The sequence below is a fragment of the Eurosta solidaginis genome, chromosome 2 (genome assembly GCF_040869045.1).
Source record: "Eurosta solidaginis isolate ZX-2024a chromosome 2, ASM4086904v1, whole genome shotgun sequence".
In the NCBI taxonomy this organism is placed as follows: domain Eukaryota; kingdom Metazoa; phylum Arthropoda; class Insecta; order Diptera; family Tephritidae; genus Eurosta; species Eurosta solidaginis.
In genome coordinates this window covers 110,967,511-110,995,065 of record NC_090320.1, presented here as the reverse complement: position 1 = coordinate 110,995,065, position 27,555 = coordinate 110,967,511, and the positions used below count along the sequence as shown (strand labels likewise).

The 27,555-nt window shown below is 37.3% G+C and overlaps 1 protein-coding gene across 7 annotated transcripts in view; it reads right to left on the bottom strand.

The window, feature by feature from the left end:
- Nucleotides 1-27,555, bottom strand: part of LOC137240148 (uncharacterized) — a 1,574,936-nt gene that overhangs the window by 59,188 nt on the left and 1,488,193 nt on the right. For 5 of the 7 annotated variants that reach the window (XM_067766087.1, XM_067766090.1, XM_067766084.1 and 2 more), the window contains one exon: nucleotides 1,333-1,531. The exons of 1 other annotated variant lie outside the window; for it this stretch is intronic. In XM_067766087.1, the coding sequence (XP_067622188.1) occupies nucleotides 1,355-1,531 (177 nt within the window). In that variant the 3' untranslated portion in view covers nucleotides 1,333-1,354. The remainder of the gene's footprint in view (nucleotides 1-1,332; nucleotides 1,532-27,555) is intronic. One more of the 7 variants, XM_067766086.1, reaches the window with a different exon arrangement.

Sequence of the window (27,555 nt, the reverse complement as noted above, 5' to 3'; positions counted from 1 at the left end):
CGACATTTCTGAAATACACGTTTCTTGTGCTTCAATCTTCGATGTTATATTCCTGTGGATTCTAGTTGTGTTTACATCTTGAATGTAATCAGTGTCGACATTTCTGAAATACACGTTTCTTGTGCTTCAATCTTCTATGTTTTGCGTGTCTCCTGTGGATTCTATTTGTGTTTCCATCTAGGATGTTACTGTCGACGTTTGTGCAGAGATTGCAGCTAATATCGTGTCCAAGTCTGTGTTCGCCATTATCTGCGGTGTTTCATTTTTCTCCACCAATTTTTTTGTTTTATCGCCATCAAGATGAAAGACATACTCTTCCGCGTTAATTCCTTCTGCTTCCATTGCCTTTCGTAGTCCTGCAGTTCGAGTTTATAGCCGCTTGTATTCAATCCACGGCTCTCCAACTCCTTCTTCAGTTGCTGGATCTTCAATTCACTCAACTTTGCCATGTCCTTGTTGCATTCGAAATCCTTTGGAATTTATTCAACAATTCCTTTTCTGACACCAATTGTAACGAATTTAGGGAAACTCCGCTTATTTCACACCTTCTACTAACTTCGTATCGCTAAACTGTTGAATAAATAACTCCAATATTCAATAATGCAAAATGGTCTTTATTAAAGTAGTTCACAATAACACTTATACTTCGCAACCAATAGCCTGCTTAAATCAATCTGATTGCTCATGCCTCAGCTGGTGCTGCTTTTATACTCTTCGGTTTCCTCGTTCGCATATTTCTAGGCGTTTCTCCTTCTTGAATTCACTAGTTCGGTGAAGATTGCATACTTTTCTGAGTAACTCAGAAATATGCATGTGTATGTGTGAGAACTATTTTGCTGATGATTGCATACTTTTGTATCTCTCCGCTGATTTATGTACATATGTGCAGAAATAATGATGGATTTGTTTATGTAGATGCAAGTGACTGCTTAGTATTGGCTTAGAAATGATAGTATCCCTTAGTGTTGATAATATTCGTCGCAGTATTAACAGCTGAAGTTGGCAGTCTTCCAAATTTAGTATTTAGCTAGCTAATGTCAACAGCAGCAAGACCAGACATATCTTCTTTGGAATTTCAGACCCCGATTGATATTGCTCCATCTTTCTATACTACTAATAATTTATTTTGAAATATATATTTTAAAATAGTATCTTGTGGTCATCTATATCCATACCTTTAGAGTATTATTTTGGCTATAAAAAACTTTTGTATGTGGTTTTGAGGAAACCCCAAAAATTATATTTGGGATTATTCGAGATGCCGCATATTTACATTTGAGATTAGGGAATTTGTCTGCTTTGTAAAAGTTGAAACATTTTTAAATGGTTTACCTTAAAAATATTTATACCGTCATTAAAACTCGATACCGGTAATATTTTCTGGTTCCTTTATAATCGGAACTATTCGATTCAGTAAAGGTTTCTGCTCATTCTGCATAAAAAGAGATGTGGTGGCAATTTGTCGCAATGCTTCCATCCCTTCATTTATCATTTTGTTGTTGTTTCGTCTATGGGCAAGTGGAAAATTTGGCTAAATCATATGTATGAAAAGAAAAACAAATAACAAGAGCATGAATTAATAAAATTTTTTTAAGTTTAATATATCGTTAGTTTAATGTGGAAATGTGCTAAGTCACTTTTTTTGAAAAAATGTATTTTAATGCAGCTTTAAAACTGAATTAAAAATACATCGATCACAAGAAAAAAATATTTTAATTTTTAATTTTTACGTGCTGTTTGATATGATGTGTTAATGTGCTAAGTCATCAAATGTTCAAAAAAAAATGTGCTAAGTCAACCAGTCAATAATATCAATCTGAAATACTAGTAATTTCTTTGTGCGAGCATTTTATTTATTTATTTAATTCATTCAGTCTAAAAGTGCATGCTTTGTTGTTGTTGTTGTATTAACGATATAGGCACTCCCCGAAGGCTTTGGGCTGATGTTGATGGTCCTTTTCCGCATATAGATCCGGTACGTTCCGGTAACAAAGCACTATTATGGTACTAGTCCGACCATCTCGGGAACGATTTATATGACCACATTAAACGTTCTAGGCCATCCCGTCCTCCCCACCCCTAGTTCCATGAAGAACTTGGGGTCGCCAGAGCCTCGGCTGTCAATGAAACATAATTCGCCACGTTTAGGCGAGGTTGACAATTGGGTTAGAGAAGCTATATATTGCGCTGGGAACCCCTTTAGAGAGTTGCCTACACAACCCCTTTAAATTGGATTCACCCAATTGAGACATAGCTTTAGTGTTTGATAAATGTTTTGCGCTGACCATAATCTACTTCAATTCTTACATGTCGATAACTACATACTTTGTTACAGACTAGTTAAAAACAGAAAACAATTCAAGCTTAAACTAATATAAGCTGTTATTAAAATTAAGAACACTACTGAATCGATTTGCTAGATGTATAGTCCTAGTTATAGGTTCATTCATAGCATAATTCGTTTTATGAGTTATTTCGATAATAATCTATTATGCCGAAGATCACGCAGCGGAATATATGGAATGAACAAATTAGGTAAATCAGAGCAATTCGTGCTAGAGTTTATTACACTATAGGCAAGCATGAGTGAGATAAAAGTTCTTCTGTAATGCAAAGCCTGAATACCAAGCAATTTTTGTCTGCTGGTATATGATGGGAGGCCGCCTGGCCAGTGAAGCATACGTAAAGCAATTTTTGTAAACATTTTTTGAACTCTCAATATTATAGGAGTTAGATTCATGGAAAGGATTCCATATTATTGAGCAATATTCAAGATCACTTCTGACCAAGGATATATAAAATGCCCTCAACGTCATCAAACGAAAGGTGTTACTGAGCATTTTAAGAGGGAGTGGGCATTAGGTCTATAGGTGGACGCCTTTTCGAGATATCGCCATTAGGGTGGGCCAGGGGTGACTCTAGAATGTTTGTACGATATGGGTATCAAACGAAAGGTGTTACTGAGCATTTTAAGAGGGAGTGGGCATTAGGTCTATAGGTCGACGCCTTTTCGAGATATCGCCATTAGGGTGGGCCAGGGGTGACTCTAGAATGTGTTTGTACGATATGGGTATCAAATGAAAGGTGGTAATGAGTATTTTAAAAGGGAGTAATCCTTAGTTCTATAGGTGGACGCCTTTTCGAGATATCGCCATAAAGGTGGGCCAGGGGTGACTCTAGAATGTTTGTACGATATGGGTATCAAACGAAAGGTGTTACTGAGCATTTTAAGAGGGAGTGGGCATTAGGTCTATAGGTGGACGCCTTTTCGAGATATCGCCATTAGGGTGAGCCAGGGGTGACTCCAGAATGTGTTTGTACGATATGGGTATCAAATGAAAGGTGGTAATGAGTATTTTAAAAGGGAGTAACCCTTAGTTCTATAGGTGGACGCCTTTTCGAGATATCGCCATAAAGGTGGACCAAGGGTGACTCTAGAATGTTTGTACGATATGGGTATCAAACGAATGGTGTTACTGAGCATTTGAAGAGGGAGTGGACATTAGGTATAGGTGGACGCCTTTTCGAGATATCGCCATTAGGGTTGGCCAGGGGTGACTCTAGAATGTGTTTGTACGATATGGGTATCAAATTAAAGGTATTAATGAGGATTTTAAAAGCGAGTGACCCTTAGATGTATATGTGAAGGCGTTTTCGCGATATCGACCAAAATGTGGACCAGGGTGATCCAGAAAATAATCTGTCGGGTACTGCTAATTTATTTATATATGCAATACCACGAACAGTATTCCTGCAAAGATTCCAAAGGCTGTTAATGTCGCCCTGTAGAACTTTTTCATTTTCTTCTACTTAATATGGTAGGTGTCACACCCATTTTACAAAGTTTTTTCTAAAGTTATATTTTGCGTCAATAAACCATTCAAATTACCATGTTTCATCACTTTTTTCGTATTTGGTATAGAATTATGGAATTTTTTTCATTTTTCGTAATTTTCGATATCGAAAAAGTGGGCGTGTTTATAGTCGGATTTCGGCCATTTTTATACCAAGATAAAGTGAGTTCGGATAAGTACGTGGACTAAATTTAGTAAAGATATATCGGTTTTTGCTCAAGTTATCGTGTTAACGGCCGAGCGGAAGGACAGACGGTGGACTTTGTATAAACACTGTGCGTGGCTTCAACCGATTTCGCCCATTTTCACAGAAAACAGTTACCGTAATAGAATCTATGCCCCCACCAAATTTAAGAAGCATTGGTAAATTTTTGTTCGACTTATGGCATTAAAAGTATTCTAGACAAACTAAATGAAAATGGGCGGAGCCACGCCCATTTTGAAATTTTATTTTATTTTTGTATTTTGTTGCATCATATCATTACTGGAGTTGAATGTTGACTTAATTTACGTATATACAGTAAAGATATTAAATTTTTTGTTAAAATTTGACTTTAAAAAATTTTTTTTTAAAAAGTGGGCGGGTTCTTCATCCGATTTTGCTAATTTATATTTAGCGCATATATAGTAATAGTAGTAACGTTCCTGCCAAATATCATCATGATATCTTTAAAGACTGCCAAATTACAGCTTACAAAACTTTTAAATTACCTTCTTTCAAAAGTGGGCGGTGCCACGCCCATTGTCCAAAATCTTACTAATTTTCTATTCTGCGTCATAAGGTTAACCCACCTACCAAGTTTCATCGCTTTATCCGTCTTTGGCAATGAATTATCGCATTTTTTTCGGTTTTTCGAAATTTTCGATATCGCAAAAGTGGGCGTGGTTATAGTCCGATATCGTTCATTTTAAAAAGCGATCTGAGATGAGTGCCCAGGAATCTACATACCAAATTTCATCAAGATACCTCAAAATTTACTCAAGTTATCGTGTTAACGGACAGACGGACGGACGGACGGACGGACGGACATGGCTCTATCAAATTTTTTTTGGATACTGATGATTTTGATATATGGAAGTCTATATCTATCTCGATTCCTTTATACCTGTACAACCAACCGTTTTCCAATCAAAGTTATACTAGGTTCAAACACACACAAAATTGGCAATTTATACTATTTGGGCAATTTATTACGCAATTTGTTATATAATAAATTGTAATAATAAATTGCCAATTTAAAAAAAATTGCGTAATAAATTGTTTCAAACTGCAAATGCAACATTGTAAAGTGTGTTTATTGAGTATACTTAAACGTCAGTTACGCATGGCTGAACTATATGTTTGGCTCATCTAATCAGCTGATTTTATGTCTTTCATTTCACTGGAGTACGGATTTCAAAAGAAGATGGCAAAATCAAAATGAAACCAAAACATTGAACACATTTTCTTACAACACAAAAATTTCAAAGTTTTATGTTTTCATTCCATTTCATTCGCCTAATAATGTGCGTGTTCATTTTGACAGTCTGAACAAAGGTATGTTCTTGCTGTAGAGATGAGCCAACCAGCTATCAAATTACTATTGTGTAAGCTAAATCGAGTCGTATGAACAGCAATCAATTCAAATCGAAATTTCCTCAATTTATTTTTCTGGTTGAACATAGTATTAATATACTCTGTGAGCTCTGCTCAACTGAGTATAAAAACCAGCCAATAATAACAACAAACAATGAAGAAAAGTCACAAAGAGAACGTATATGTATATATATATGGGGTATTCCATCCCATTTCGACCAATTTTGAACCCGACCCCTTTAGAATTGGCTGAAAGCTTTTCTTCTTTTTCTAGCTTACGAAAGACGTTTTTCAGAAGTTTTTCAAATTTTTCATCCTACTCAAAAAAAGTTATGATTTTTTAAAAAAACACCGTTTTTGTTTTCAAAATGGTATAACTTTTTCAAAAATTGACCATTTGCGATCTTTTTTTTAAATTTGTTTTTAAATGTACTTTTCGGAAAAAATTCAAAAACATTTTTAAAGTTTTTTTTTAATTTTTCAGTTTTTCGAGATTTTTCGAATTTCGCTCTTTTTTTTTCTCATAAAAAACTCCAATCAATTCTGCAATCATCCCCACTAATCCCGGAGTGGGCCGAGAATTTTTTTTTTTTTTATTTAATTGAAAAAAAAATTAAAATTTTTTCCGAAAAGTACATTTAAAAACATATTTAAAAAAAAAGATCCCAAATGGTCAATTTTTGAAAAAGTTATAGCATTTTAAAAAAAACACCGTTTTTTTTCAAAATATTTAAAACTTATTTAGAGTTGGAAAAATTCTCGGCCCACTCCGGGATTAGTGGGGATGATTGCAGAATTGATTGAAGTTTTTTATGAAAAAAAAAGTGCGAAATTCGAAAAATCTCGAAAAACTGAAAAATTACAAAAAAAAACTTTAAAATTTTTTTTGAATTTTTTCCGAAAAGTACATTTAAAAACAAATTTAAAAAAAAGATCCCAAACGGTCAATTTTTGAAAAAGTTATAGCATTTTGAAAACAAAAATGGTGTTTTTTTAAAATTCATAACTTTTCTTGAGTTGGATGAAATAATTTGAAAAACGTCTTTCGGAAGCTAGAAAAATAAGAAAAACTTTCAGCCAATTCTAAAGGGGTTCAAAATTGATTGAAATGGGATGGAATACCCCATATATAAACCGCTATATAAATTTGCAACAATAAGACTAGTCGTGCTCGTTTTCATATTAGGATAGAACAAGTAAGGAAGGTTAAGTTCGGGTGTAACCGAACATTACATACTCAGCTGAGAGCTTTGGAGACAAAATAAGGGGAAATGACCATGTAGGAAAATGTACCTAGGGTAACCCTGGAATGTGTTTGTATGACATGGGTATCAAATGGAAGGTATTAAAGAGTATTTTAAAAGGGAGTGGGCCATAGTTCTATAGGTGGACGCGGTCGGATATCCCCATACGGGTGCACCAATGGTGACTCTAAAATGTTTTTGTACGATATGGGTATCAAATGAAAGGTGGTAATAAGTATTTTAAAAGGGAGTGATCCCATGTTCTATAGGTGGACGCCTTTTCGAGATATAGCCACAAAGGTGGACCAGGGGTGACTCTAGAATGCGTTCGTACGATATGGGTATCAAATGAAAGGTGTTAATGATTAAAAGGGAGTGGGCCTTAGTTCTATAGGTGGACGCCTTTTCGAGATATCGCCATAAAGGTGGACCATGGGTGACTCTAAAATAGGGTTGCCAGATTTTTATTTCGGGTTCCCGTGAAAGCCTCAAACTTGAGCCAAATTCCCGGGATTTTTAAAAATTTCCCGGGACATTCGAAAAATAAAATACACCTATATATTTGTATGGGGTGCTCATTCGGCGAGAATTAAACTTTTTAAATTCTTTTATTTACAACAAATATTTTTATGAAACAGGCTAACAATTAATACGTTTACTGTGTTTAATGCGAATTCATTATTCTATGGATTCATTTTCCAAAAGGTTTTTTAAAACACAACACTTGCCTTGAAAAATGAATATTTAGGCTTGCGAAATATCAAACACTTAATTCGAATTCAATATTCTATGGATTCATTTTTGAAACGTAATTTTAAAACACAACACTTCCCCATGCAAATTGAAAATTTAGGTGTGCGAAGTGTCAAACATTGACAATATTCAGAACCACAGTAGGGATACATTTTTCTTCTTTACAGAGTTGCATGCAATATGCTAATGAGCTGAATACAATCGAAGCCGCAAATATTGCCATATTTCGTAACAGATTATAATTTATTAATTTTGATATTGTGAAAATGCCGGGACATATCATTTCCCGGCGGGACACTTTAAAATTTGTGAAAAATACGGGATGTCCCGGCCAATACGGGACATTTGGCAACGCAACTCTAGAATGTGTTTGTACGATATGGGTATCAAATGAAAGGTGTTAATGAGTATTTTAAAAGGAAGTGGGCCTTAGTTCTATACGTGGACGCCTTTTCGAGATATAGCCGTAAAGGTGGACCAGGGGTGATTCTAGAATGTCCTTGTACGATATGGGTATCAAATGAAACATGTTAATTAGTATTTTAAAAGGGAGTGGGCCGTAGTTCTGTAGGTGTACGCCTTTTCGAGATATCGCCATAAAGGTGGACCAGGGGTGAGTCTAGAACGTGTTTGTACGATATGGGAATCGAATGAAAGGTCAGTGGAAGATCCAAGGGGGGGGGGGGGGTGGGAAGCGAGGGGCGATCGCCCTCCCCCGCTCTGATCTGGAACTTATGAAAATTATGTCTGTTTTATTTACATATACAATTTTTTGCTTTTATGTATGTATAATCTATAAGATCGTCCTAATCGCCCCCCTCCCCCCTCCCAAGAACTGCATTTTACAATACTTCGGTTGAAATATTTTATGAAATGAATAGTTTAGCTATATATTCATTTCCAATTTCCATTTGTTTCGCTGTGGGTAAAATCAGCAGAAAAAATGTACCATTCTGGTATTTGAAGAAATAATTGCGTACTTTTCGCTGAAATTTGGCAGCCTTGGTCACTATTTCATGATCACGGTTGCCACACCACATCTTTTTTCTGAACAAAAATTCCTTTTGAAAAAAAACATAAGAAGGGCCACTATTTTTAAAATGTCACAAAAAATTATTTATATAGGCCTTCGCGAATTTAAGTCCCTACATCGCGTTAATGTTTTACTATTTGGCTACAGTAATACATTCACGCCAGGAAATCTCCATTATTTTAGGAATTGTGGCACGCTCTGACTTATACTATACATAATTCTACATAAAGATAAAAAATATGTAAAACAAATTCAACCTTTATTTCTTTGGGCAGCTCTTAGTATTTGATGGAACCTATCTTCCTCCGGTCCTAAATTCGGTTAATGCAGCAGATTTTCTTTGAAAGTCGAGGGCTCTTACTTTATAAACAATGTGGAGAGTTGCTTAAATGTGGAAAAACTTTTACTATTTTTCAGCTAAGGTAACTAATAAAAATAGTCGTGAATTAGCCTAATTGACACATTTATAATGTTTCAAAATACGACCCCAAAAAAAATGGAATAATAAGATAACCTTTCCAATAGGTTGTTTAGGGTTCACAATAAGCGTAAATTTTTCATGAAACATAAACTTTCTCATCAAGATCAATATAAAATGAGGGTTCTCCCAAAATAAAGTGAACACTTGTTCTTTTCATCTTATAATTATTTAACCGGAATTTAAACTTAACTTATTGCTTTTGCTGGTTCAAGACTCTGGCGGCGCCGTGGTGTAGTGGTAGCGTACTCCGCCTACCACACCGAAGGTGCTGCGTTCAAGACCCGCGCAAAAGAAACATCAAAATTTAAGAAAAAATTCATTCAATTACAAAAAAGCATTTCTAAGCGGGGTCGGCCTCTACAGTGGTTTGGCAAACACTCCGAAAAGTTTCTGCCATTAAAAACCTTCTCAGTGAAAACTCATCTACCTTCCAGGTGCCGTTCGGAGTCGGCATAAAAAATTAAAGCCCCGTCCCGTTAATTGTAGGAAAAACTATAAAGGGGCAAGATGCAAACTGGAAGAGAATTCAGCATAAATATTTTCTGAGATAAATCGCGCCAAGTATATATTTGTTTTTATTTATTTTTTATCGCGATTCAGGCCTGCTTATTCAGTCTTTTATTTGTCAATTTAGCAATGTCTGGTTCTGTCTTAAAATGCTGTGATAATTATTTCTTTGTGCTAAAAAATCTGAGAACGTGTGTTAAGTGATCCTATTGCCCTACTATGAAAAAATATATACACATATAAAAATAAATCTTTTATTTCATAGTTTTGATATCGGCTGACACTTCGGCCAAAAAGCCGCCTGAATATGAATTGCAATGTGATATATTTGAGAAAAATCCACAATTTTGTTAATCGCTCTTGGTTTAAGTATACATTTTAGTGGCGCAAACAAATCTATTTTCTTATCGCTTTTGCTCTCGCTTCCGTACAAAGAACCAGACTGGAGGAAAAGTGGCCATCAGACCAAACTTAAACAAAAAGCACCAGTTTTGTATACATGGATCGAAGTGGCCGCTTTGTCAAAAGTACCGTTCTTCGAATCTGCTGTGAACAGTGTTGTCGCTGAAAATTTTCAAAAAGCGGTCAATAGGGATTTTACTTTTATGCTACACTTCCACACAGAAGCGTGCCACAAACTTTGTGTATCAAGACCGCACCAAAATTATACATTCAACTGATCCGTTAAAGTCAAGCTCTTAGCAATGCACATTTTAATTGAAATTTTTAACAACTATAAGCTGTAAGTCAATTTAAAAGGACTAATAAAAATTGAACTGAATAATTGAAACATTAAAAATTATATAAAGAGTTGACATTTTTATTTCAATTATCAGTCAATGCAAGCCAGAATATTGGTGTTAGCTTACATAAGAAACAATAATTTATAATGGGTTATTATTAAAATATATACAGTCACTAAATTTCGCTCGACCTAAATTATTGTCGCTAGTTTTATAAAAATCTATATATTAATACGCTAACAAAATTTCCATACAAGCAATTGACAGGCGGTTTCGCATAGTTAGCATACGTAAAATCATATAAAAGTGGTATGAATCGATTCGTATGGAACAGCCGCAATGGATAGGCCTATTTTTGTTAACAAATATTACTCTATTTGTTTATAATTAATAAAAAAAGATTTTTGTAAATCCAACAATCTATCCAAATATCGATATTTACTTTCTTGCACAAAATCGCGCCATCTTTGGACCAATTATGTAAGTGCTCTAAGACACAAATCTACATAAGCGTACGCGCTACACGGTGAAAGATTAAAGGTTTCCCATTGTTGCTACTTACTTATACTACTTACCTATAATAATTTGTAGCTTACCAATAAATCTTAAACAGAATTAATTTTTGACCGGCCAATTTTTTATGGCACATTTCACTTACACGTAAATACATAAGTATTTATTTAACAGATTCTTTGTTTTTTCATTTCGTTGTTTTCAAGAAAACATGAAATCACAAATAATGAGATAACTTTCGTTGAAACTAACTACTTTCTTTATAACAATTAATGGCAAATTTGTCCGAAAACGTTTTTGCATTTGCAGATTTAATCCTCATTTTAGATAAAGTACGTCTTATACTGAACAAAAAAAAAAAGTTACAAAAATATAAAATTCAATTTTTTATATTGCCTTTTATGCTAATTTATATTATTTCTTATTTTATTTTATTATACACTCTCTTATTTCAAACTGGTTTATTATTATTTAAATCCAACTTGACTGAATCGGAAATTTTCACGTTGTATATTAAACGAAACAAAAAAAACGTCCCAAAAATATTTTTGCTTTTAGGTCAAAGCGGCAACCGGCATCATAGCGGCCGTATTGCATAGGCAGCATATACCTCCTATCTATGTATTAATACGCCAACAAAATTTCCATACAAACAATTGACAGGCGGTTTCGCACAGTTAGCATACGTAAAATCATATAAAGGTGATATGAATCGATTCGTATGGATCAGCCGCAGTGCATAGGCCTATTTTTGTTAACAAATATTACTCTATTTGTTTATAATTAATAGAGAATTTTTTTTTGTAAATCCAAAAATCTCTCCAAATATCGATATTTACTTTCTTGCACAAAAGCGCGCCACCTTTGGACCAATTATATAAGTGCTCTAAGACACAAACCTATATAAAAGTATGCGCTACACGGTGAAAGATTAAAACACGGCTTCCTATTGTTGCCACTTACCTATAATAGCCTCTACCAGATCCTAAAAAATTGTTCCAAAATAATTTGTAGCGTACCAAAAAATCTTAAATAGAATTAATTTTTGACCGGCCCATTTTTTGTGGCAAATTTCACTTACACGTAAATACATAAGTCTTTATTTAACAGATTCTTTGTTTTTTATTTTAGTTGTTTTCAAAAAAACATGAAATCACAAATAATGAGTTAACTTTTGTTGAAACTAACTAATTTATTTATAACAATTAATGGCAAATTTGCCCGAAAATGTTTTTGCATTTGCAGATTTAATCCTCATTTTAGATAAAGTACGTCTTATACTGAACAAAAAAAACAAACAGTTACAAAAATATAACATTAAATTTTTTATATTGCCTTTATGCTAATTTGTTTTATTTCTTATTTTATTTATTTTATTCTCTTATTTCAAATTGGTTTATTATTATTTAAATGCAACTTAACTGAATCGGGAAGTTTCACGTTGTTCATGTTTACAATTAACAATAATTTTATCAAAATCTTCAGCGATTCCAAGCAGTTTTTTCAACGGTATACAAACATTGAAATGCCCAGTCTTTAGGCTAATATTTTCAAATGGACACCACCCTGCATTTTTTTGCTTTTTACTCTCAAATTCGTTAAGTGATACATAATTTTTCATTGCTGTTGCAATACCCAACCTCCTAGTGCGATCAATTTCTATTCCATTAATTTCATATCGAATCTCCTCGATTAAATACGCCATACAATTATTAAGCAGCTGTACAGTTTTTGAAACTTGCGAATTACTATTTGATATGAATCACTCAATGTATAAAATACTCTCGCTAGGTAACACATATAGGTCTTGATTTTGTATAGGGATCCTAATTTCGTCATTGTTTTGAAACGATTGCAGATATGGTATGTAGCTATGGTAATGCTTTTTTATTATACTATTGTCAAATATGGGTTTGGACAAAACGTTTATTATATCACTCATTTTTTAAACTAAATTCTAGAATTATTAGGAACTCTTTATTCGCGGCGGTTAAATCAATTTTATGTTGAACAGGAGATTTTACTTCTTTAGAGTGTAGATTTTTGGTTTTTGTAGCCAAGACTTTTGAGGCTGATTGAAAACTATTCAAAAAATCTGTATGTGGTGGCTTTTTATTAAAAATTATCATTTTTTAGATAGGTTTTAAATGCAGTCTTATTGATATGTTCTCTCCACGAAAATTAACCAAGCTACCAGTTTGATCAACAACTCTAAGAACTAGAGGGCTTATTTGACGTGTATTAACCGGTAAATATATAACATTAGCAGGTTTTTCTGAGATTTTATATCTTGGACTAACTCTAAGCGAAAACTGATGAATTGTATGCACAGATAATTCATTTATATATAATCCGTTGATGATATTACATTCAACTGAGATCGTGTTTATTTTTGTTATACCCACTGGATTGTCGGAGTAACGAACAATCCCCGGCTTCAGTACTCTTTTACTGAAACCTAGTAATGGACCAATTGAGCATTCTTTATCAAAATTTACTTCTTCCTTAAAGCTCATAATTTCAGTTCGAAATGTATTAGGGTTAGCGCTTATATCAATATACCCTTGATTTGAAGGGTCATATATTTTAGTAATTGTCTCAACTATATCATCCATTTCATATGCTCCAATAGGTATCTCAATAACATTCGATCCAATGTGAAACAAATTGTTTTCTTTGTCCACATTTGGAATTGTATGATATGAGTCAAAACTGATTAACCCACAGACATAATCTTGTTTGAGTTCTATGGGAGGGAAATAATTTGCAATCAGTATAGATGAATTACCACTTATTGTTAATGTAAATGACATGTTGATAGGCTATCATTAAATACTTAACTGAAATAATTATTAAAACACTTTTCTATTTATTTGTTTATTTATTTACTTTATTAATTTAATCATTAATATACACCCAGGAATTGTGTTCAGAAGAGAATACTAACCATTTAACATAAACTCTATTGTTTCGACGTCTCAAAACTTTTTCAATTAAATATACAACAGGGAGTTTAGTTTTCAAAAGTTCATATTCGTAAAATCCTCCATCAATAGCATTACCTTGATAGTCTTCAAGTATATATGTTGTAGGGTTTGTGTATTTAATTACCTTTATTTTAAAAACTTCTGTTGTCCAATTTGGTGTATACCCTTTTTCAAATACATGTTTATATTTATTTATTCTAACCTCATCATTAATTTTAAATTTTGGTCTATGAATAACTTTTAAATTGTTGTATGCAGTGTCCAATAAATGTTGTACATTCGAGGAATTTACCTCATTTGGAGTCATTTTGATGGTCCTGTGAATAGTATTATTATAATCATTGACTAAATTTTTATAGATATCAATCCATTTATAAGTTCCCCGAAAACGAAATTCTTTCCACATCATTCCTTTTAATGTTCTATTGAATCACTCTATTATAGATGCTTTTAATGATATAAAGGAATATCGTTTCCGCGGTCAACAGTGCCAAATTAAGTCCGATTGTCGGCTTACATTTCGCAGTACATTTACGGCTTTAACGCAATCGTTGCTGAATCCGATGCAGAAACACTGAACTCTAGATTATCCATCACCATCACAAGAGCCATTCCCCATCGCCACCGTTGTGCAAGTACGCAATAATAGTGTTCCACCATTGTGAAACTACGCAAACCAAGTCATGATTTGCCTACAATCAGCGAGTGACAATATTGTTCAGCCACCATCAGCTCCATTACCGCCATATCACAGCCACCATCATCGCCACCACAGCTATATCCCAGAAAAAAAGCAGGTAAATTTTATATTGCCAACCCCTAAACAGTGGTCCTTCGACGCCACTAAGGAAACCAGCGCAAGAAAAACGTAAGTAGCTTCCCCCTTTTCGTAAACGGTGAGTATTAAATGAGATAAAATACACCCCCATCACGGAAAAAATACACATAAACGAAAAATTACGGCAATTTTCATTTTTCGAAGATTATTATTTCCCGCCAAAAATCCTCATTTCCCGCCAAAACTTGCACATGCCACTTCGTATATATACATATATATATATATATATATATATATATACAGCAATAACCACATATTGCAAAACTCAGTACGGTATATGTGCAAAACATAATAAGAAAAACTAAGCTAGATCCAGTGGGCACGCATATCGACTTTACCTCTCAAATAATTTTTTTCGGCATTACATTTGTATATCGCTCTAAAATTATTTAATCCCTCTTAAATCGATACAGTGTCTTCTCTTGCTGTTTATCATAGCAAAACCTCTAAAGTTTTCTTATTTATCCCTATTTAAATTAATACAAAACGCAAAAAATATTTTTAAATCTCCATACTTGCATATACATACATACGGATATACAAAAGAAAGAAAACGACATAAGCGGTGAAATAAAATCTCGTGCACAGTGGTACAAGGGTGGTGCAGTGCGTGTAATAGCACTTTTCTTGCATTAAATTTGCACGCTATAAGTTCTCAATCCCCATTAAGAATTTCGATAAGCTACTAATTTCTCTCTCCTCAAAGCCTCTACAATCCAACAAATCGAAGCTAAATAAGACTCCTCTAAGTCACACCGAAAACACAAAAAAAAAAACACATTTTTTAGATAATCTCATACGAATTAATTTCCCGTCTCAAAATTATAATAATTTACCCCCGAGATACTATTTAATACGTATATATACATATATCTCACATAATTTTTCCCACGTATATTTAAACCACCCTCATATACATATTAAATATATTATATATAGTGCAAACGCAGCACAGTGGTCGAATTTGATCAGTCTCATTCTCAAATAAATTTAACTTAAAAACTTTTTTGGTTTTGAAAATTATTCTCTCTTGCTATTTAACGTGAATATTTAAATGTAACTCCCTCACATAGTTAAAAGCAAATACTCTCTATTCAAAAAAAAAAATTTTTTCTCTCTGAAGTTAAATTTTTGTTAATTCTCATTTGTAAGCGTCATAAAATAAGCTCAAAAATGAGTGACGATGAAACCAAACAAAGTGGCTCCAAAACTCAAGGAGTTAAAAGATTTAAACTCTCGTCTGCCCCCAAAAAATTTATATCCGAAACGGACAATTTTATGGAATATTGTGCTCGGTTTAGGTCGACGTCGCTCCAAGACAATACTGAGTCCTCACTTAACATAAAAAACTCAAACATAGAAAAATTCTGGAAAAGAGTCCAACACGTCTTCGATAAAATTGTCGAAACCCCAGATCAGGAACTGCCCGAAGATTTTCGAACATCTGCTAATAGCAAATACAGGTCCTGTCTAATAGCGTATGAGGACACAAAAGCCCAGAAAGATTCAAAACGATGGAGGCTCACTTTAAAAAATTGAAAGTGATATCTGAATCCCCAAAACGAAAGAAATGTATGCCCAACAATGACTTCAATTTGTCTTCGAGTCAGGGGCAAAGCTGTCCTCCTACGAATGTCCCTTCAACCGCGTTGACTAATACGAACAGGCTAACCAAAGACGTTATGAACAATGCAGCTCAGGAATCTCCACAAGGTTGTGTCGAGACTTCCAGTGAGACGATCTCTGGCAAATTAAACGATGCACGAACTAATAGTGGTACCTTTGCGGCTGTTTGTTCTACGTCACCAATGTTGATTTCGCTGGACTCCCGAATTCATCCTACACCTCCACCGGTATCTTTAGCGCCAACAATAACAGTTACCGAAACTGGGGTTGTTGCTAGCGATACAAGTGTACCTGAAAAAAATAGTACGGGCTCGATAACCAACGTTATAACGGCCGCACCTTCCCAGCTCTCTGGTGCGCTATCCGCTACTCCTTTGCAGGTGACTGCCGTGCCACCTCGTAGGGCTGTATTTGTGTCCCGATTACACGCCTCGCTTACCGAAAATGACATTGCTCATTACGTTTGCTCTAAACTTGGTGTTGCACCCACTAGTAACATCAATGTGTATAAATTTAACTTTAAATATGAGAGAGACATCTCCTCATTTAAAATATCCCTTTCAGATGAATATTTCGATAAGGTACTTGATTCCTCTTTCTGGCCCAAGCATACTGTGGTTCACTTGTTCACGAGAAATGCGAGGGCCGAACCTGTTTTATTACAGCCAAAAAACGGTATGACGAACACAGTAATAACAACACAACGGTAATTTCTGATCTGTCCCGTCTTCTCATTAATTATCAAAACGTTCGTGGTTTACGATCAAAACTTGTTCCATTCTTCCTTAATTCTTTCAACTTTTCTGCACAAGTTGTAGCTTTACGGAGACCTGGCTAAAGCCTGATAATTACAATTCTGAGGTTTTTTCAAATAAATATGCTGTTTATCGGCGTGATCGCATCTCTAGAGCGGGAGGTGTCCTTATTGCTGTTGAATCTAACCTATCTTCCGAGTTGATTTCGCTGGACAATATCTCTCATATCGAATTCATAGCAGTTAGGCTTTCATTCGGTAGCTATAGCGTAATTGTTTGCTGTTCGTATATACCACCTCGTTCGGATATGGATGTTTATGCTAGTCATAGCTCGGCCATCTGTGATTTGCATTCGCAATTGGGAGATAACGATCGACTTGTTGTTGTTGGTGACTTTAACTTACCAACAGTTAGTTGGGTTAATATAAGTGATTCAAACTTTTTAACTCCCACTGCTCAACATGAGTTTCTCAATTGCTTGTTAGACTCATCTCTTTTACAGATTAACAATGTTCCAAATAGTGGAAATAAAATGCTGGATTTAGTATTTGTGGATGGCTCGGTGGGTACTGCCCTTACGCAAATACCACCTTTATCCCTTCCAGAAGACCCTCTTCACCCTACGCTAGAGATATCACTTGATATCAGCCTACCCCGTAGGATTCAAGTACAGTCTCGTCCCCGATCTAGATGCTTCTACAAAACGAATTTCATTATGCTCAATGATCTGTTGGCTTCCCATGATTGTTCGGATCTCTATGCTTGCACTGATGTCGATTCGGCTATCTCTATATTTTACAGTACGCTTGATAGCTTCTTTGATACCTGCATTCCTACTCGCTATACCCTATGTTCGAATAAGCCCCCTTGGTTTTCAAGGCAACTTATCAGACTTAATAACATCAAATCTAGGCTTTATAAGAGGTTCAAGAAATCTGGAGCATCTGCAGACCTCTCTAAATATCTAATAGCTCGTTCTAAATTTCATCGTCTTAATCAGCTTTGTTATAAAAATTACTTGAGTTGTTGTAAAGCCCAATTTTTTAGAAATCCAAAAAAGTTTTACAGTTTCGTAAATTCAAAGCGGAAAACTTCAGGGTATCCTTCCTCATTAACCATTGGAGGTAAAAAAGCTTGCACTGATGACGACGTTGCTGAACTATTTTCTGAGTTCTTTAAGTCCACGTATTCATCCAGTGGTTTTCATTCTGGTCAATATCCCTATTGCTTAGATAGCTCGAATTACATTAGGAATCCTGCTATTGAAGGTAATATTGTTCTTCAGAGTCTTCAATCTTTGAAGTCCACCTTTTCTCCGGGACCGGACGGTGTTCCTAGTTGCGTGCTTAGGTACTGCGCCGAAAATATGTATGAGCCTATTTTAAAATTATTTGAGCTATCTCTGGGATCTGCGTCATTCCCGGCACTTTGGAAACAGTCTTTTATTATACCCCTGCATAAAAAAGGTAGTAGGTCAAAAGTTGAAAACTACAGGGGTATTGCTAAACTTTCAGTCATTCCTAAAGTCTTTGAACAGATTGTCACCAATCAACTGCAATATCAGTGTTCTAGTCTTTTATCTCCATGCCAACACGGTTTTATTCGTCAAAGGTCAACCACTACAAATTTGCTTGTATTCACCTCTATAGTTATGGAAGGATTTTTAGCGAACAAGCAAACGGATGTCATCTACTCGGACTTCAGCAAAGCATTTGATACCGTCGACCACGAGTTGCTTATTCATAAGCTTGATTTACTGGGCTTTCCGTTTCACCTATTAATGTGGCTGAAAAGCTATCTTTCTAACCGGACCCAAAAAGTTCTGTTCAAGTGCAATCTGTCGGAATCGTTCGGAGTTTCCTCCGGCGTACCCCAGGGAAGTCATCTAGGCCCTTTGCTCTTTGCCCTTTTCATTAATGACTTGCCACAGACAATATTATATTCCCATACTATAATGTATGCGGATGATGTAAAACTTTGCTACACTTACTGTCCTACCGATTTGAGTTCCTTGGTTCTTCTTCAGGCCGACTTGGACTCGTTCCAATGTTGGTGCACAACAAATTTATTAGCTTTAAATTGCTCTAAATGTAAGCATATGACATTTCACCGAGTGAAGCCAGCATTGAAATCTTATGTAATAGATGGTATGCCTTTGGAGCGTATATCTATGCAAATGATCTAGGTGTCCTTTTTGACCCGAAATTGAATTTTAACATGCATATTTCATCTACAGCCAACAAAGCGTTGGGTTTACTTGGATTTGTTAAAAGATGGGCTAAAGAGTTCGATGATCCGTACCTCACTAAGGTTCTTTACACATCGCTGGTTCGTCCAATACTCGAATATTGCTCATGCGTTTGGTCCCCTGTTTCTCAAAAGCATATAAAGCGTCTTGAGTCAGTTCAAAAGCAATTTTTGATATTTGCATTGCGTGGCCTTAATTGGGACTCAAGTCTCCACCTTCCTCCATACAGAAGTAGACTTCTTCTTATTAACTTACCCACTCTGGAAAATCGGAGAATATTACTGGGGGTATTGTTCATCCATAAGCTCATTATTGGAGAAATTGATTCCGCGGACCTCCTCAGCCGCATGTTTTTTGCGGTTCCCCCTAGAGTATCCAGACACTACGTTCCTTTCTATTTACCCCTTTGTCGACGAAACTTTGCTAAAAATAATCCTCTTCTTATCTAGTGCGCGCACTACAATGACTTGTATAGCTGCATCAGTCTTGAATGTACTTTTGCCACTATACGTAATGCAATACTTGCCTATCTAATTTAAGAGATGCAAGCTAATTTAATTTGCCGGCATTTTATTCCTTCGATAATAAACAGGAACTATCAGGATGGAGGAACATTTATCAATATGTATCATTAAGAAGGAACAACACAGTACTGTGTTGATTGGAATCTGGTGCATTCCAACAACGTAAAAAACATACTTTTTCATGAGTCACTGACCGGAATCGTATGCATTCCGGCAGTATAATCTTATGGGTCAGGCATCGAGCTGATTGGAATCCGGTGCATTCCAACAACACAGGTCATGTTACTTTTTTATGCCTTGTGATGGCGTATCCTCATTACACTACTCTTAGCACTGCCGTATTCCCATGACATGCTGATTGGAATCTTGTTGCATTCCAACAGGGAGATTGGAATCCACTGCATTCCGAAATCATGCTGAGCGGAATCTGATGCATTCCGCCAGTATAAGATTTCGGCATAAGATCTTATTTCTGCTCATATTTCTTATTATTATTATATTCTGAAATTAAATAGTAATGTTCATTAATCATTCTTTGTTTGTAATATAACATTGTTGAAAGCTCGATATATCTTAAATTTTATCTTTTGAGTTGTATATTTATATATCTTTTATATTATGCAGTCGACCATAGTTTGTCGTCGACTTTAAATAATAAATAAATAAATAAAAAATAAATAAATAAATAGAAGACCAACTTCAGTTGCTTAAACAAGCAAATGCACCCGCTCCCCCTACCGTCATACCAGCTCCATCTGACAACTCCGGTATTTCGCTAAAAATCCCTCCTTGCGATACTGAAATATTTTATGGTGGTTATTAAAAATGGCCCTTATTTCATGACATGTTCACAGCCGTTTATATTAACCACCCGAAATTCTCCCAAGCGCAAAAATTGTATCATCTCAGATACAAAACCCAAGGAAAGGCAGCTCAAATAGTCAACCAATTTCCCTTGATTGATGACAACTTTGCCTTAGCGTGGGAAGCCCTAAAGTCCCGATACGAGAACAGAAGAGTTCTCGTAGATAACCAAATACGGGCCCTGATGAACTTAAAAACTATCACTACCGAAAACAGTGAGGATATACAAAAGTTGCAATCGTCGGTGAATAATTGCCACAAATTCTCGCTACGCAACAAGTATCCACAGGTAACTGGAACCCCATACTTATTTATCTCGTGACCTCTAAACTCCCTGAAAATACAGTCACGTTATGGGAGCAGTCTCTGACTTCAAAAAGAGAACTTCCTAACTGGTCCCAAATAGTACAGTTCCTCACAACTCGATATGAAGTCGTAGAGCGAGTCGATCAATGGCGACCAAATAAATTTAAAGCCATCCCCCAAACTAGGCCATCATTTAAACCCCAGCAGTCGCATCCCTTTCAAAATAGATCGACCTCCCACACCCAGTCTCATATGACAGAGCAGCGGGCAATGTACAAGTGCGCTATGTGTAAAACCGCATCTCACCCCCTTATAAGTTGCTTCAAATTTAAGAAGCTGTCGACCTCTGATCGCAGAAGGTTTGTGAGAGAAAACAATATGTGTTTCAATTGCCTCTCGCAGTCACACATATTGAAAGACTGTTCCTGTACTCAAACTTGCAATCAATGTCAAGATCGGCACAACTCAGTTCTTCACGAAGACACATCTAAAGTGCCGAAAAGACAACCCTCACGATTGCAAAAGACAGCCTCACAAGCCACAACCCCGAACTCCACAACCTCCTCCGGTAATACTCCCGATAAAGCGAATCCCCTGGATGAAAGCCCTCCATGCTCGCAGAAAAGCCAAGTCCAATCGTTTTATTCCGAAAACGATTGTGAAATAATTTTACCCACGGCTATCGTACCCGTAGAGCATAAAGGAGAAATTTTCAAACTCAGAGCTCTTGTAGATCAGGGATCTGAACGAACCTTTAGCTCTACCAGAGCCCAAGATAGACCCAAACTCGCATTAAAACCCTCTAGATTTGAAATATCAGGGATGGGCGGCAAGGTAGTTCAGACCTCAAACAAATTGTGCTCTCTGACACTGGTATCCCCGATTTTAAAATCAGGATAAGTGCAGAGGCAATAGTATTACCCCGGCTAACAAAAATGCTCCTCTCGCTTAAGCTCACTAGCGAGCTTCAAGCAAAATGGGCACACCTCAACCTCGCAGACTGTAACTGTCACTCCCCCTCGCAAATAGATCTCGTCCTAGGCAGTGATATAATACCGAAAATCATCCAAAATGGCGTTGAGAAACTTTCCCCCCATCTTCTAGCGCAGAAAACCATTTTTGGATGGATTCTGAGCGGTAGAGCCCCTGTGATGGTCAACTCTTTCTGCATGCAAGTGTCAGAAGTGACGAACGAAGATCTTAACTCTCTATTGCGAAAATTCTAGGAATTAAGGGAAGTTCCCACCAAACCCCAAATAACCCCAGAAGACGAGTTTTGCGAGAATTTCTACGCAGCCACAACCTCACGCGATGATAACGGTCGTTATCTCGCAAGGCTGCCGTTTAAACCCAGCTTCCCACAGTCAATCTCATTATCCCACTCTCGGTCTTCAGCTCTAAGCCAGTTTCTTGGAATGGAGAGAAGCCTGCAGAATAAAGGGGATCTAAAGACTCAATATGATAGTGTCCTAGAAGAATACCTCACCCTCGATCATATGGAGGAAACCGGCTCCTATGAAATATTTGACGGAGGTAAATGCGTCTCATTTTATCTTCCCCATCACGCAGTTATTAAGCCGGGTTATTAAGCAGTAAAGGTGCGGGTCGTGTTTAACGCCTCAAAGAAGTCGGCATCTGGACATGCGCTCAACGACGTTCTTTATACCGGCCCTACCTTCCAACCCGATCTGATGCTTCTGATTCTCAAGTGGCGGACATACCAGTTTGTTTTCAACGGAGACGTAGAAAAAATGTATCGTCAAATTATAATGCACGAAGACGACAGAGACTATCAGAGGATCGTCTTTCGCTCATCTCCGAGCGAACCCATAAAAGACTATCGTCTGAAAACAGACACATTTTGTGTAAACTGTGCCCCCTACCTCGCCATACGCACTCTTCACCAACTGGCCAAAGATGTAGAAGAAACTATCCCCAAAGCCGCCCCTCTTTTGACGAAAGAAACATATGTAGATGACATTCTCTCTGGCAGCCATGAAATTCTCTCTGCTGAAACATCTCTCTCCCAAGTCATCTAAGTGTTAGAGTCAGCAGGATTTCCATTACGGAAAATAACGGCCAATCACCCCAGTATAATAAAAAACATCAATGAAGAGGAATTGCTAGACACCAATCTTTTGGAATTCGAGAAAGCAAGCAACACCAAAACTCTCGGCATACAGTGGAACGCCCTGACCGACACGTTTTCGTATACAGTGGACTTAATACCGCTCTCGTTCGCTAGTACAAAACGACAAATTCTCTCCTCGGTCGCAAAACTTTTTGACCCCGCAGGGTGGCTTACGCCGATTATGATTCAGGCTAAGATTTTACTCCAAGAGCTATGGATAGACGGAACTGGCTGGGACGAACCAGTGAAGCCCCTCCGCTTCATTAAATGGACGCAGTTAGCAAAAAATTTACCCAACATCTCAAATATAAAGATACTTCGATGGGTTGACTACATCCCGAACCAGCAGGTTGAACTGCATGGTTTCTGCGATACGTCAGAAAAGGCATATTGCGCAGCTATATATCTGCGAACAACCCACGGTGCCACCACGTCGTCCCACCTTCTGGTCGCTAAAGGCAAGGTTGCCTCTCTTCGCACTACCAGTCTTCCAAGACTAGAATTATGTGCAGCTCTACTCCTTGCCCGACTAATCGCCGTCGTACAATCCCATCTCGAGCTCACTCTTAAACATCTTTACATGTGGTCTGACTCGGGAATTGTGTTAGCATGGCTCGAAAAGCCTCCCCAAGCTTGGAAAGCTTTCGTATCCAATCGAACAGCTGAAATTTTGGATCTCGTCGAAAGCGAATTCGAGGTATTAAACCCGCTTACACTCCCTCTCTGTCTCATGAAAATCTCTGCAAAACGAAAAATAAACTTGTGACGTTAACGCAAACCCGATATTTTCCTCGCGAAAGAGCATGCTTGGAAAATGCAAAACCAATTGATAAAAGAAGCTCTCTTCTAACCTTCAACCCATAACTCGATGAAAACGGGCTCCTCAGGGTTCATGGTAGATTAGTTCATTCGACGTTGACTTACAATGAAAAACATTCCGTTATTATTCCAGAAAAATCTAGATTCGCTGTCCTCTATATACAGTACCTCCACGAACTTCTCCTCCACGCCAAAATACGTCTAATGCAGCAATGCCTCAGACAGAATCTCTATATTCCACGACTCAAACCCCTCATAAAGAGATGCATCCATCAGTGCAAAACTTGTACCCTCCACAAGCAGCAAATACGATCGCAAATCATGGCAGCCTTGCCCCCGGAACGATGCACATACTCTCCGCCTTTTACCACTACCGGTGTCGACTTTGCGGGGCCTTTTCAAACAAAAGCCTCCTTGCTAAGGTCTCACACCTTACTGAAAGGCTACGTGGCCGTTTTTGTCTTTTTCGTGACAAAAGCTATCCACCTTGAGCTATGCTCGGACTTAAAAACCAATGCTTTTCTCGCAGCATTTGCTCGCTTCGTCGGACGTCGTGGATATCCTGCCACAATGATGAGTGACAACGGCAAAACGTTTATTGGAGCTAAAAGAGCGACCGAAAAGGAGTTCGTTGACTTCATGAAAACTACCTCTCAAGAAGTAATCGCAAAATACTCTCCCCAGGGCATCAATTGGAAATTCATTCCTCCCGCAGCTCCCACATGTACGGCTTGTGAGAGTCTGCAGTGAAGAGTTTCAAACCGCACTTCAAGAGGACTGCAGGAGCCCACAAGTTCACCTTTGAAGAATTTACCACCCTCTTGTTAAGAATAGAAGTCGTGTTGAACTCTCGTCCTTTATCCCAAGATCCCACCGACTTTACCGCGCTGACCCCCGGCCACATTCTCAGAGGTGGCCCCCTCCTGGCTATCCCTGAAGTTGATCACGCGGATTTATCTCTTATAAACCGATGGGACAGGGTAAAAAGCTTACATCATCAATTCAGCAAAAGGTGGAAGGAAGACTACCTAAAGGATCTCCAGAAAAGGCAGAAGTGGAAAAATCAACAACCAGAACCCAAGGTCGGTGAGTGTGTCTGCATTCACGACGACTCACTTTCCCCGACTGAATGGCGCCTTGGGCGTATTGAAAAAATACATCCCGGTCCTGACGGCCATATACATGTTGTTGACGTTCGTACGCAAACCGGCACCCTCACAAGACCACTTGTTAAGCTCTGTTTCCTCCCTCAGACTGAAAGCCCACCATCTCGGGTAAACCCGGAGACTTCGTAGCTACACATAATGCCAGCTGAAATCCCCTGTATCAGTATTTCTCTCCACTAAAAGACTTTTACAACTGTAACTACAGATCGCTATGGATCATGCAAATCAATTGTCGTCACGAAGACCAGTGCGGTCGGAGATCGTTGCTCCCAACCGCGCCAATGAATCACGCAGCGCGACACTACTAACGGAGTACCGACGGTGTCGCGTATTTACCCGCAATCACGCCCTTCGAAACTGTAGCATATTTAAGAAAATGGAGCCGCCACAACGGTGGATACTCGCGAGGGCCCATAAATTCTGTATAAATTGTTTGGCGCTGTCTCGTGCCACCGATGAATGCAGTTCGTATGATCGCTGTCGAACTTGCGGATTAAGGCACCACTCTCTGCTGCATCGACGGGATGCAACCCGAGCATCCCACGTCACACCCAGGCACCTCGGCCTGGTCGCCAAGTAGTACCACCTCAGGTACCCTCTGTCCCCACCGTGCGACCCCGTTCGCGCCCAGCTATCTCTCGGTCTCGTCCGGCTACCTACGCACCATCGCCAGCATCTACTGCCGCTCGACGCACCGTTCGGTGCACCGCTCAAGGGCTGCAGACTGCACCTTCAGGGGAAAGGTGTCAGGCCTCCTCGTACGAGATGCGTTACGGTCTCTTCAAGAGCTGCAAGAGGCTCTAGCCGCTGAACGCGCCTGGGGCGGGGACGATGTTTGAGCGACTGTCGTAGTCGCCAACAGCCAACCCTTCTATTTAATAGAAATTAGTCTTAGAAAACTTGAATATTGAATTTTGAATTTATTTACATATGTATCTTTTACGTATAAGTACGCCTTCTGAATTATTTGCACGTACAAATACGTAATGTCCTATATTACGTACATATTCTTATTAAATTTAAGTATTTGAAATGTTTGTATTGTACGCTAACACGCAATCGTATTTCACCTCTCTGGCAACCCCAACAATGGGTTGACAGATGTGACTATGTACACATACATACATTTATTATTGTTTTTGACATTTCTTTTTATATTTTTATCACTTACTCCAATTTTACCATCCCGGTTGTGACTCCTTTTTCGCTAATTAAATCTTTTTATCTAAATTTTGTAAAACCCTCTGAATTAAAGAAAGTAGTCTTTAAATTTCACAAAGTGCTCCGTTTTATTTATTTCGAGAATTGATATTTTCGATTCAAAGTCAGATATAAAAGAATATCCTTTCCGCGGTCAACAGTGCCAAATTAAGTCCGATTGTCGGCTTACATTTCGCAGTACATTTACGGCTTTAAGGCAATCGTTGCTGAATCCGATGCAGAAACACTGAACTCTAGATTATCCATCACCATCACAAGAGCCATTCCCCATCGCCACCGTTGTGCAAGTACGCAATAATAATGTTCCACCATTGTGAAACTACGCAAAACAAGTCAAGATTTGCCTACAATCAGCGAGTGACAATATTGTTCAGCCACCATCAGCTCCATTATCGCTATATCACAGACACCATCATCGCCACCACAGCTATATCCCACAAACAGAAAAAAGCAGGTAAATTTTATATTGCTGACCCCTAAACACACCATTTAATTATAACTCACCCACACTCACTCTCATTATTATTAAGAAGAAGAAGAAGAAAACAAATACTTAGTGGGTTGAATACGTAAAAAGGCTGGCCAGGGTTTTGTAAATATTTTGATTAATTATTTACCTATTGAGCTTCATTTACCTGGATATCAATTTTGTTGTCCTGGAACGAAACTCCGACAACGGATAGCAAGAGGAAATAGGGGTATAAATCCTTTAGATGAAGGCTGTAGAGAACATGATATTGCATATTCCCAATCGAAAGATATAAATAACAGATACCAAGCTGATTAAGTTTTATCTGAGAAAGCCTGGTAACGTGTAACATCTAAGGATAGTGATTTCAAAGGACGAGAAAACGCTTGGTTCGTTACAAATGCAATGAAAGCAAAACTCAAATTGGGAATGGGTTTAAAAAATAAGAAAAGAAATACATCTAAATGTAAAAAATGGAAAAAGATGAAAACTCGTAAAGTAGCATCTAATAAAAATTGTTTGATCGCAGTTAAAAAAGGTATCAACATACTTAACAAAAAGAAGCCGCAGTCATTTAATGAGGCTTATAACATTTCTAAGAATGCTATAGAGTCTAGCTAAAAAAAAAGAAATTAGTATACCGATAATAATTCCAGTCCAAAAAATTGGTGGAATTTTACCACTACTTCCAATTTTAACAGCGTTGGGTGCACTTGGTGATATAGCATCTGGTGGATCAGCTATAGCAAAAGTTTTGAATGATATTAGGAATGGAAAGGAGCAATTGGCTGTGGCTAGCCGTCATAATAGATATATGGAATCAATCGCTATGGGGAAGGGACTATTCCTCAAACCGTATAGAAGAGGATATGTTTATTTTTATGATCCTATCCAAAA